General features: G+C 42.9%; 1 protein-coding gene across 1 annotated transcript in view; it reads left to right on the top strand.

Annotated features, from left to right (window-relative positions):
* Window positions 1-13,459, top strand: part of LOC140486358 (NXPE family member 3-like) — a 110,297-nt gene that overhangs the window by 49,970 nt on the left and 46,868 nt on the right. Inside the window, 1 exon segment of the mRNA XM_072585390.1 lies at window positions 9,267-9,340. Coding sequence (XP_072441491.1) covers window positions 9,267-9,340 — 74 coding nt within the window.

Raw genomic sequence — 13,459 nt, 5'->3', positions numbered from 1 at the left:
TACTGATGTTAAACTGACTGATCTGCAGTTTTTGGGAGTTTTCTGAAACTCTTTCTTGAATACTTCTTATTACTTTCTAACCCTCTGGTCACTTCCCTGAATCTCAGAAGAACAGGAAGCCTTCATCTATATCCACCCAATGTCCTTTAGTAACCTGGTACACGGGGCTCCTGGATCAGGTAACTTATTGACTTGAAGCACACTCGGTGTTTACAGTTCATCCTTTGTGTCAATATTTCACTCCATCCATTACTGCTACTAAAATGCTGTCAGCTTGCTTTTCCTTGGAAAATGTTGGAAAATATCCCTTTGAATATTCTTGTGTTATTTAAATGTAACACAACTGAGTTATATCAATCCCGTTTACTTGAAGGTGTCTGGTATGTTTATTTAAAACTAAACTGATATACGAAGTACTCATTAGCCTCCAGATGTAATCTGTGCTTCAAGTGTTACATTGCAGAGTACCTCTTGCCTATGATCATACAATAGCATCCAGACACTTGGTTGATTTGCCTGCAAAGCTCTTAAAGGGTCATACAGTCATAGAGTCATAGTGCCACAGCGTCAAACAGCACAAAAACAGACCTTTTGGTCCAACCAGCCCGTGCCGACCATAATCCCAAACTAGACCAGCCCCACCTGCTTGTGTTTGGCCCATATCCCCCCAATGCTTTCCTATTCGTGCACTTCTCTAAATATCTTTGAAACATTGTACCTGTAGCCGTATCCATCACTTCCTCTGGAAGTTCATTCCCTACACGAACCACATCATACTCTATTTCCAAAGACAGCCCTTATATACTGCAAGTGAAAACATGTAAACTTCAAATGTTTGCAAAATGAGTCAAATGGAGAAAAGAATTATAAACTTTACAAGTACAGAAAGCTAATGATTTTGAGCTGGAATCTTTCCAGGTCCTGAATTACATGGGCTATAGTGAGAAATTTGGGAAATTAAGATAAGATGTCAAATGAGGCCTTTCTTAATGTTGAGACAAAAAAGTCACATTTTCCAAGCAAGTGCAGATTTAAAAATGAGATTCTCCCTAATCTGTAATCATTCATGGGGATTATTGCCTATTATTCACACATTAATGTGCAGACTCCCATTCTCTCACTCACTGGCTTGAAACCAGACACTGAGGATTCTGACTTGAAAGTCCGAGTGGGTCCAGCTTGCTGCTTGCTCCTCCAGACCTTCAACTTGGACACCAGGAAACTGACATTCTAATGTGGGAGGGTAAAAAGCCAGTGGTTGTGGTACACATTGGTACCAACAACGTAAGGAAGAAACATGATGTCCTGCTAAAAGCAGAATATAGGGAGTTAGGAAGCAGGTTTAATAAATAGGGCCTGAAACATAGTGGTCTCAGGATTGCTGTCACTGCTGTGTACTAATCAGAATATAAATTACAGGATAAATCAGATGAACACACATCTGGAGAGCTCATGCAAGTGGGCTTTTTTTCTGATTCCTGGGATTTGTTCTGAAGAATGTAGCACCAGTACAAGTCGGATGGGGATATATCTGAGTGGGACCAGAACTGATGCCTGAGGGAACACATTTGCAAGTGTGGTTGGGAAGGGTTAAAACTAAAAGGGCAGGTGGATAGAAACCCTTACAGGGAGACACATAGCATTGAAATAAGGACCAAAACAAAAGACAAAGTGGGAAATAAGAAATGTGATAGGCAGAGAATTCAAGGACAAGATTGAGCAGGACCATTGTAATTGAGATGAAGAACATGAAAAAGATCAGCCTTCAAGTTTTGTGCCTTGATGCGCTAATTATTCACAATAAAATGGATAAATTAGTGGCACAGATAAATGTAAGTGGCAATGGTATAGCAGGGATTTCAGAGACATGGCTGAAACGTGACCATGAATGAGAACTGAATATGCAGAGGTTTCAGTTTTTAGAGATGTGATTGTGAGGAAAGGTATTCACTCTGGTGATGTAGAATCTATCTGAGTTGAGCTTAGAAACATCAAGAACATAGAACATAGAACATAGAACAATACAGCACAGAACAGGCCCTTCGGCCCACGATGTTGTGCCGAACTTCTATCCTAGATTAAGCACCCATCCATGTACCTATCCAAATGCCGCTTAAAGGTCACCAATGATTCTGACTCTACCACTCCCATGTATTCCATGCCCCCACCACTCTCTGGGTAAAGAACCCACCCCTGACATCTCCCCTATACCTTCCACCCTTCACCTTAAATTTATGTCCCCTTGTAACACTCTGTTGTACCCGGGGGAAAAGTTTCTGACTGTCTACTCTATCTATTCCTCTGATCATCTTATAAACCTCTATCAAGTCACCCCTCATCCTTCGCCGTTCCAACGAGAAAAGGCCAAGAACTCTCAACCTATCCTCGTACGACCTATTCTCCATTCCAGACAACATCCTGGTAAATCTTCTCTGCACCCTCTCCAAAGCTTCCACATCTTTCCTAAAGTGAGGCGACCAGAACTGCACACAGTACTCCAAATGTGGCCTAACCAAAGTCCTGTACAGCTGCAACATCACTTCACGACTCTTGAATTCAATCCCTCTGCTAATGAACGATAATACACCATAGGCCTTCTTACAAACTCTATCCACCTGAGTGGCAACTTTCAAAGATCTATGTACATAGACCCCAAGATCCCTCTGTTCCTCCACCTGACAAAGAACCCTATCATTAACCCTGTATTCTACATTCTTATTTGCTCTTCCAAAATGGACAACCTCACACTTGGCAGGGTTGAACTCCATCTGCCACTCCTCAGCCCAGCTCTGCATCATATCTAAGTCCCTTTGCAAATGACAAATGCCCTCCTCACTGTCCACAACTCCACCTATCTTCGTATCATCTGCGAATTTACTGACCCACCCTTCGACTCCCTCATCCAAGTCATTAATAAAAATTACAAACAGCAGAGGACCCAGAACTGATCCCTGCGGAACTCCACTTGTAACTGGGCTCCAGGCTGAATATTTACCATCTACCACCACTCTCTGACTTCGACCGGTTAGCCAGGTTTCTATCCAATTGGCCAAATTTCCCTCTATCCCATGCCTCCTGACTTTCCGCATAAGCCTACCATGGGGAACCTTATCAAATGCCTTACTAAAATCCATGTACACTACATCCACTGCTCTACCCTCATTCACATGCTTAGTCACGTCCTCGAAGAATTCAATAAGACTTGTAAGGCAAGACCTACCCTTCACAAATCCGTGCTGGCTGTCCCTAATCAAGCAGTGTCTTTCCAGATACCCATAAATCCTATCCCTCAGTACCCTTTCCATTACTTTGCCTACCACAGAAGTAAGACTAACTGGCCTGTAATTCCCGGGGTTATCCCTATTCCCTTTTTTGAACAGGGGCACAACATTCGCTACTCTCCAGTCCCCTGGTACCACCCCCGTTGACAGTGAAGACGAGAAGATCATTGCCAACGGTACTGCAATTTCCTCTCTTGCTTCCCACATAATCCTAGGATATATCCCGTCAGGCCCGGGGGACTTGTCTATCCTCAAGTTGTTCAAAATGTCCAACACATCTTTCTTCCTAACAAGTATCTCTTCTAGCTTACCAGCCCGTTTCACACTCTCCTCTTCAATAATACGGTCCCTCTCGTTCGTAAATACTGAAGAGAAGTACTTGTTCAAGATCTCTCCTATCTCTTCCGACTCAATACACAGTCTCCCACTACTGTCCTTGATCGGACCTACCCTCGTTCTCGTCATTCTCAGGTTTCTCACATACGCATAAAATGCCTTGGGGTTATCCTTGATCCTATCTGCCAAGGATTTTTCATGCCCTCTCTTAGCTATCCTAATCCCTTTCTTCAGGTCCCTTCTGGCTATCCTGTATCCCTCCACTGCTCTTTCTGAACCCTGTTTCCTCAACCTTATGTAAGCCTCCTTCTTCCTCTTTACTAGACATTCAACCTCCCTCGTCAACCAAGGCTCCCTCACACGACCATTTCTTTCCTGCCTGAGAGGTACATACATATCAAGGACACGTCGTATCTGCTCCTTGAAAAAGTTCCACATTTCCACCACATCCTTCCCTGACAGCCTATGCTCCCAACTTATGCTCCTCAAATCCTGTCTTACAGCATCGTAATTTCCCTTCCCCCAATTGTAAAATCTACCTTGTTGTGCGCACCTATCTCTCTCCATAACCAAGGTGAAAGTCACAGAATTGTGGTCACCATCACCAAAATGTTCACCCACTAACAAGCCCATCACTTGTCCCGGTTCATTACCGAGTACCAAATCCAATATGGCCTCCCCTCTGGTTGGACAATCTACATACTGAGTTAGAAAAGCTTCCTGGACACACTGCACAAACACCGCCCCATCCAATCTAGTTGATCTAAAGAGCTTCCAATCAATATTTGGGAAGTTGAAGTCGCCCATGACTACGACCCTGTGGCTTCTGCACCTTTCCAAAATCTGTTTCCCAATCTGTTTCTCCACATCTCTGCTGCTATTGGGGGGCCTCTAGTAAACACCCAACAAGGTGACTGCACCTTTCCTATTTCTGACTTCAGCCCATACTACCTCCAGAGACAGATCCCCCTCAAACTTCCTTTCTGCAGCCGTTATACCATTTCTAATTAACAATGCCACCCCCCCTCCTTTTTTACCACCCTCCCTAATCTTACTGAAACATCTGTAACCAGGAACCTCCAACAGCCATTCCTGTCCCTCATCTATCCACGTTTCCGTGATGGCCACAACATCGTAGTCCCAGGTACCGATCCACGCCTTAAGTTCACCCACCTTATTTCTGATACTCCTTGCGTTGAAGTATACACACTTGAGCCCATCTCTGTGTCCGCAAGTATTCCCTGTCAGTGCTACCTTCTCCACACCCACTCAAATACTAATCACTTACCTTCCCGACCAGCTCTGTGCTCCAACCTCACTTCCGCCCAGCTCGCGCCGCTCTCTGTGGTGAAAAGTCTCCCAGGTTCGCTTTTACTCGGCCGCTGCTCCCACTCAAATGACCGTTGGTGTAAAAGGGTGAGTATTTATACTCACTGTTCTCCTTCTCGGCTGCTTGCCGTCACTTCCTCTGCTGCTCCCGCTCTTTCTGTGAAGAGAGAGAAAAAAAAAACACCGCTGCCCGCTACAGGTAAGTAATTTTAAAACAAACTGTCTTACCTTAGCTGAAGTCTCCCAGGTTCGCTTTTACTCGGCCGCTGCTCCCACTCAAATGGAATGAACTGAAAAAGAAGAATTGGTCCTAGAAATAACAGATGCATTGGTAGTCATTTTGCAAAATTCTACAGATTCTGGAATAGTTTCTTTGAATCCAAGGGGAGTTAATGTAACCACATTAGGTAAGAAGGGAGGCAGAGAGAAAACAATGCATTGTAAAAACTGAAAGAATTGTGGATGCTGTAAATTAGAAACAAAAACAAAAATTACTGGAAAAGCTAGTAGCACCTGTGGAGTGAAATCAGAGTTAATGTTTCAGGTTGAGTGATTTGTTGTGGGGAAAAACACCAGTCTTGGAGTCAGAATCGGGGTTCAATCACAGAGTTTATTACACAAGGAAATACTGGAGCTCCAGGGAGAGAAAGACACCAACAGCACAGCGGTCAGCTGTGAGTCTTCTCTCAATATATCAAGAAACTTTTATACATCTTATGATACAATAGGTCCATGATGAGATTATAGTCCTTGTAACATGGTTTGTTTATGACAATCATTGCAAAATCATTGATAGTTTCGATACAGTCTTTGTCGGTTCCAGCGCAGCCTTTGTTAATTTCCGTGTGGTCATTGTCAGTTTCAGTGTAGACATTGTCAGTTTCAATGTCTGCATGGAAATCCATTGCTGTAGTAATGGGCGCTAATTGGTCTTCCTGAGAAGGACAATTACTGCAGCCCTGGTTATTAGCATTTTGTATTCAGCGTGTATCAAGCTGTTAGCATTTCTCTCCCTCATCCACCTTAAGCTAATCAACTGGGTTGAGAGTGCATTGTGCTGGCATTCTGGTAGCCCCAGGCAGTATCTATATCAGCTCTGGTGTTTCTCTCCATATTGTGATCCGGCGGCCATCTTGTAAGTCAAGTTGACCAACTGATGGCTCATCGGCCATCTTGTATGTTCACGGACCTAGTGTCACCCTGCCGAGTGCTATCTCCCTTTTCAGACTCTTCCTCAGAACAATGAATTATAGACTAGTTAGCTTGACATTGGTCATGGGAACACCATGAAAGATGTAATACAAGAGAACTTGGAAGATAGTGACAATATTGGATAGAGTCAGCATAGATTTATGAGGATGAAGTTGTGCTTGATGAATCTACTGGAATTTGTTGAGGATGTCGTGGACTGGATAAGGGGAGCCAATGAATGTTGCTTACTTGGATTTTCAGAAGACTTTCGATAGTATCCCACATAAAACCTGAGCATGTAAAATTAAAGATCATGTGATTGGTGGTCATATACTGAAATGGATTGAATGGTGAAAGAAATATTGAAGGTGATGGATTGAGAACTGGTTAACAGTCAGGAAACAAAAATTAGGAATAAACGGGTCTACGCCTGTGTGATAGGAAGTGACTAGTGGAGCACCACAGGGATTAGTGCTTAAACCCCAGTTATTCACAAAATGTATTGATGATTCAGTTGAGGAAACTACATGCCAAATCTCCATGTTTGTAGAGGACTTGAAGCAGGGTGGGTTGGTTTGCTGTAAGGAGGTTGTAGAGAAGCTTTAGTGTGATTTGAACAAGTTAAGTAAGTGGGCAAATGCATGGTAGATGCAGAATAATGTGGATAAATGTGATGTTGTCCACTTCAGTCACAAAAACAGGCAAGCAACTCATTATCTGAATAGCAATAGATTGAGGAAGGGGATGGTGTAACAAAACCTAGATGCCATTGTATACCAGTCATAGAGTCATAGAATCATAGAGAAGTACAGCACGGAAACAGACCCTTCAGTCCAACTTGTTCATGCCAACTAGATAACCTAATCTAGTCCCATTTGCCAGCACTTGGCACATATCCCTCTAAACCATTCCCCTTCATATACAAACCCAGGTGCCTTTTAAATGCTGTAATTATACTAGCCTCCACCACTTCCTCTGGCAGCTCATTCCATACCTCTGTGTGAAAATGTTGCTCCTTAGATCCCTTTTATATCTTTCCCCTCTCACCCTAAACCTATGCCCTCTAGTTGTGGACTCACCTACCACAGGGAAAAGACCTTATCTATTTATCCTATCCATGCCCCTCATGATTTTATAAACTTCTATAAGGTCACCCCTCAACCTCCGACACTTCAGGGAAAACAGCCCTAGCCTATTCAGCCTCTCCCTATATCTCAAATTCTCCAACATCCTTGTAAATCTTTTCTGAATTCTTTCAAGTTTCACAACATCTTTCCAGTGGGAAGGAGACCAGAATTACACACAATATTCTAAAAGTGGCCGAACCAAAATCCTGTACAGCCATAACATGACCTCCCAACTCCTGTACTCAGTGCTCTGACAAGTAAAGGAAAGCATACCAAATGCCTTCTTCACTGTCCTATGTACTTGCAGCTCAACTTTCAAGGAATTATGAACCTGTACACCAAGATCTCTTTGTTCAGCAACACTCCCCAGGACCTTACTATTAAGTGTATAAGTCCTGCTAAGATTTGTTTTTCCAAAATGCAGCACCTTGCAGTTATCTAAATTAAACTCCATCTGTCATTCCTTAGCTCATTGGCCCATCTGATCAAGATCCTGTTGTAATCTGAGGTAACCTTCTTCGCTGTCCACTACACCTCCAATTTTGGTGTCATCTGCAAACTTACTAAGTATACCTCTTAAGCTCACATCCAAATCATTTATATAAATGATGAAAAGCAGCAGACCCAGCACCGATCCTTGTGGCACACCATTGGTCACAGGCCTCCAGTCTGAAAAGGAACCTTCCACCACCACCCTCTGTCTTCTATCTTCAAATCAGTTCTCTATCCAAATGGCTGTTCTCCCTAAATTTCATGAGAGCTAACCTTACTAATCAGACTCCCATGAGGAAACTGGTCGAATGCCTTATTGAAGTCCATATGGATCACATCTACTGCTCTGCTCTCATCAGTCCTCTTTGTTACTTCTTCAATAAACTCAATCAAGTTTGTGAGACATGATTTCCCATGCACAAAGTCACGTTGACTATCCCTAATCAGTCCTTGCCTTTCCAAATACATGTCCATCCTTCAGGATTCCCTCCAACAACTTGCCCAGCACCGATGTCATGCTCATTGATTATAGTTCCCTGGCTTTTCCTTACCACCTTTCTGAAATAGTAGCACAATATTAGCCAACTAATAAAATTACAGCATTTAAAAGGCAAAGCATTGGTATATGAATAGGAAGGGTTTAGAAGGATATGGAACAAGTGCTGGCAAATGGGACTAGATTAGGATGGGATATCTGGTTGACATGGACGAGTTGGACCGCAGGGTCTGTTTCTGTGCTGTATATCTTTATGACTTAATGACACTATATGTGGAGAAAGCAGGTATAGGGCATGAATTAGATGATGAGCCATGATCATGTGAATGATATACTCACTCGAAGGGCTGAATGACCTGTTCCTGTTCCAATATTTTATTTTACTGACATCTCATTGCCTGTTGTATGGACAACAGTCACAGGCAGCTCTTGTCCATGGACATTGATATCTGATTTGTTCCGGGCTCATCACTTCAATATAGCACTTTTCTCATCTACTTACAGTACATTTCTACTCCTTAATGCTGCACTTTATACTTTAATGGCAATGCTGTGACAAGGAGACTTTGTGTGCAGGGACAAGCATCACTTTATTGACTGAACCAAAGAGCATCTCAGGGCTGTTCACCCACTGTCTAAGCATGTACTCACATTGCATCTACCTAGATGCTCACTGAAAATGTTTGCAATTTAATTCAAGTTGTTTCTGTAGGTTTGAAGAATGGGATAGCTGAAAGGACTGGAGACATTAAGGACTGCAGATGCTGGAAGCCAGAACCAAGAGATGTACAGGTGGAAGAGCACAGCAGGTCAGACAGTATCTGAGGAGCAAGAAAGTCAAAGATTCAGGTGGATTTCGGCCCGAAACATTGACTTTCCTGCTCCTCAGATGTTGCCTGATCTGCTGTGCTTTTCCAACTTCACATCTATTGACTCTTGCTGAAAGTACTTTTGAGTGATCTCCTGATGTGTCATTATTACAACGACTAACCTATGATATGTTTATTTTTACAGTGGTGTCAATATCAAGCAGTCCATCCCACACAGAGCACCAGGATACGTAATGGTGGAGCCCTCATCTGAACAAAGTAAGATAATTAGATTTCAGACCATAAGACATAGGATCAGAAATTAGGCCATTCAGCCCATTGAGTCTGCTCTGCCATTCAATCATGGCTGATAAGTTTCTCATCTTCATTCTCCTGCTTTCTCCCCGTAAACCTTAATCTCCTTGACAATAAAGAAACTATCTATCTCGGTCTTAAATATACTCAATGGCTTGGCCTGCACAGCCTTCTGTGGCAGTGAATTCCAGAAATTCACCACTCTCTGGCTGAAGAAGTTTCTCCTTATCTCCATTCTCAAAGGTCTTCCCTTTACTCTAAGGCTGTGATCTTAGGTCCTAGTCTCTCCTACCAAACAAACATCTTCCCAACATCCACTCTGCCCAGGCCTTTCAGTATTCTGTATGTTTCAATTAGATCCCCCTCATTCTTCTAAACTCCATTGAATATTAACTCAGAGTTCTCAAATGTTCCTCATATGTTAAGCTTTTCATTCCTGGGACAGTTCTCGTGAACCTCCTCTAAACATGCTCCAGGGCCAGTACATCCTTTCTGAGATATGGGGCCCAAAACTGCGCACAATACTCGAAATGTGGTCTGACCAAAGCCTTGTAGGGCCTCAGAAGTCCATCCTTGCTTTTATATTTAAGTCCTCTCAAAATAAATGCCATCATTGTATTTGCCTTCCTAATGAATGAATCAACCTATAAGTTTAACTTGAAGGAATCCTGGTCAAGAACTTCCAAGTCTCTTTACACTTCAGCCTTCTGAATTTTCTCCCCATTTAGAAAATAGTCCGTGCCACTTGTTGGGCCGAAGGGCCTGTTTCCACACTGTAATGTAATCTAATCTATTTGTCCTACCAAAGTGCATGACCTCACACTTGCCCAAATTGTGCTCCATTGCCATTTCTTCACTCTCCTAATCTATCTAAATCCTTCTGCAGCCTCTCCACATCCTCAATGCTGCTTGTCCCTCCACCTATCTTTGTATCACCTGCAAACTTAGCCAGAATGCCTCAGTTCCTTGATCTAGATTGTTAATGTATAAAGTGAAAAGTTATGGTCCCAACACTGAGCCTTGCAGAACACCACTGGTTACTGGCTGCCATTCTGAGAAGGACCCTTTTATCCCCACTCTCTGCTTTCTGTCAGATAGCCAAGTTTCTATCCATGCTACCACCTTGCCACTAACACCGTGGGCCCTTCTCTTACCCAGTAGCCTTCTGTGCAACACATTTCTTGAAGTCGAGGTAGATAACATCCATTGGCTGTCCTTGGTCTAACCTGCTTGTTACTTCCTCAAAGAATTTGCACAAATTTGTCAGGCATAACCTCCCCTTGATGAAACCATGCTGACATTGCCCTATTTTACCATTCACTTCTAAGTAATCAGAAATCTCATTCTTCACAATGGATTCCAGAATCTTACCCATGACCAAGGTTGGGCTAATCAGTCTGTAATTTTGTGTCCTTCTGCCTTACTCCTCTTTTAAATAGGTGCATCATGTTAGCAATTTTCCAGTCCTGTGGGACCCTCCCTGATTCCTGAAAGATCACCACTAACGCCTCCACTATCTCTTCAGCTATCTCCTTCTGAACTCTAGGGTGTAGTCCATCTGGTTCAGGTGATTTATCCACCTTCAGGCCATTCAGTTTTTCTAAGACCTTCTCCTCAATGATGGTCACCATACTCAGCTCTGTCCCCTCACTCTCTTGAATTTTTGGGATGTTACTCATGTTGTCCATCTTGAAGACTGACGCAAAGTAATTATTCAGTTCCTCAGCCATTTCCTTGTGCCCAACTACTATCTCTCCATGGGCTGAGAAGTGGCAGATGGAGTTTAATTCAGATAAATGTGAGGTGCTGCATTTTGGGAAAGCAAATCTTAGCAGGACTTATACACTACATGGTAAGGTCAGAGGGAGTGTTGCTGAACAAGAAGACCTTGGAGTGCAGGTTCATACCTCCTTGAAAGTGGAGTATCAGGGAGATAGGATAATGAAGAAGGTGTTTGGTATGCTTTGCTTTATTGGTCAGAGTATTGAGAACAGGAGTTGGGAGGTCATGTTGCGGCTGTACAGGACATTGGTTAGGCCACTGCTGGAATATTGCACGCAATTCTGGTCTCCTTCCTATCGGAAAGATATTGTGAAACTTGAAAGGATTCAGAAAAGATTTACAAGGATGTTGCCAGGGTTGGAAGATCTGAGCTACAGGGAGAGGCTGAACAGGCTGGGACTGTTTTCCCTGGAGCATTGGAGGCTGAGGGGTGACCTTATAGAGGTTTACAAAATTATGAGGGGCATGGATAGGGTAAATAGGCAAAGTCTTTTCCCTGTGGTCAGGGAGTCCAGAACTAGAGGGCATAGGTTTAGGGTGAGAGGGGAAAGATATAAAAGAGACCTACGGGGCAACGTTTTCACACAGAGAGTGGTACGTGTATGGAATGAGCTGCCAAAGGAAGTGGTGGAGCCTGGTACAATTGCAACATTTAAGAGGCATTTGGATGGGTATATGAATAGGAAGGGTTTGGAGGGATATGGGCCGGGTGCTGGCAGGTGGGACTAGATTGCTTTGGGATATCTGGTCAGCATGGATGGGTTGGACCGAAGGGTCTGTTTTCATGCTGTACATCTCTATGACTCTATCATTCTCCAGGGAGCCAATGTCCATTTTTGCCTCTCTTTCGCCCTCTATGTATCTAAAGAAACTCTTTATATTACTGGCTAGCTTACCCTTATATTTAATCTCCTCCCACCTTATTTTCTTTGTTGCCCTCTGTTGGTCTTTGTAAGCTTCCCAGTCCTCTAATTTCCCACTGTCCTTCACCACATTATATGCTTTCTCTTTTGCTTTTGTGCTAGACTGCTATGGTTGTCTCATCCTCCCTGTACCATGCTTTTCTTTCCTTGGGATGAATCTCTGCTGTGTCTCCTGAATTATTGCCAGAATCCCGTGCCATTGCTGCTCCACCATCTTTCCTGCTAGGCTCCTCTCCCAGTCAATTCTACCAGCTCTTCCCTCATGCCTCTATAGTTGTCTTTATTCATCTGTAATACTGTTACCTCTAATTCTATCTTCTCCCTCTCAAATTGCAGCATAAATTCAATCATACTACAATCATTTCACCTTTAGCTCCCTTATCAAGTCTGCCTCATTGCACAACACTAAATCCAGTATTGCCCGTTTCCTACCGGGATCCATCACAAGCCGCTCCAAAAAGCCATCTTGTAGACATTCCACAAATTCCTTTTCTTGCAATCCACTACCAACCTGATGTTCCCAGTCCACTTGCATATTGAAATCCCCCATGCTCACTTTGCCTTTCCTACATATCTTTTCTATCTCCTGGTGTACCTTGCGCCCCCAGCTCCTGACTACTACTGTTTGGAGGCCTTTTTTTTTACCTTTGCAGTTCCTCAATTCTAATCACACAGATTCCACTCCATCGGACCCTACTTCATTTCTTACTATTGATTGAAATTCATTTTTTACTAGTAAGGCAACCCCACCCTCTCCGCCCACCTGTCTGTCTTTCCAATAGGATGTATATCTGTGAATATTCAGCTTCCAATTCTGATCTATTTACAGCAACCTCTCTGTGATTCCCACCATGTCATACCTGCCAATTTCGATATGCGCCACAAGCTCATTCATCTTATTCCTTACGCTGCGTGCATTCAGATATAACACCTTCAGTCTTGTATTAACCATCCCTCTTTTCATTGTCATTCATTTATCCAGTGTGTTTGAAGTTTGATTGTTAACCCTTTCCATACACTCCTATTAGTGTCTGTACTGGAGATTTTAATAACCTCTCCACGTTCTGCACTCTGACCTCTTCCTTTATTTCGGGGTTTCTACTTAACCCTATAACTGGCTACTATGTTGGAGGTTTGGTATATTAGAGTAAGCATGAATTAGGAGAATGTTGGCGTAATCCCTTGCTGTAAATAGGTAAGAATTTTGAAATAAAGTGTAACTTAGTTTCCCATGTATGTCCATAAGTATATTAGCTTTTGAGTCTTTGCTTATTTACAGTAAGTAGGACTTAAACAGCATAAATCTATGATCTCAGTACAGTCAGGTCTACTAATCCCAATCCAAAATATTTAACATGATGCATTTATTAATGTCCAT

The sequence above is a fragment of the Chiloscyllium punctatum genome, chromosome 15 (genome assembly GCF_047496795.1).
Source record: "Chiloscyllium punctatum isolate Juve2018m chromosome 15, sChiPun1.3, whole genome shotgun sequence".
Lineage (NCBI taxonomy): Eukaryota > Metazoa > Chordata > Chondrichthyes > Orectolobiformes > Hemiscylliidae > Chiloscyllium > Chiloscyllium punctatum.
Note: the sequence above shows the minus strand (reverse complement) of the source record. Positions and strands in the feature narration are given on the sequence as shown.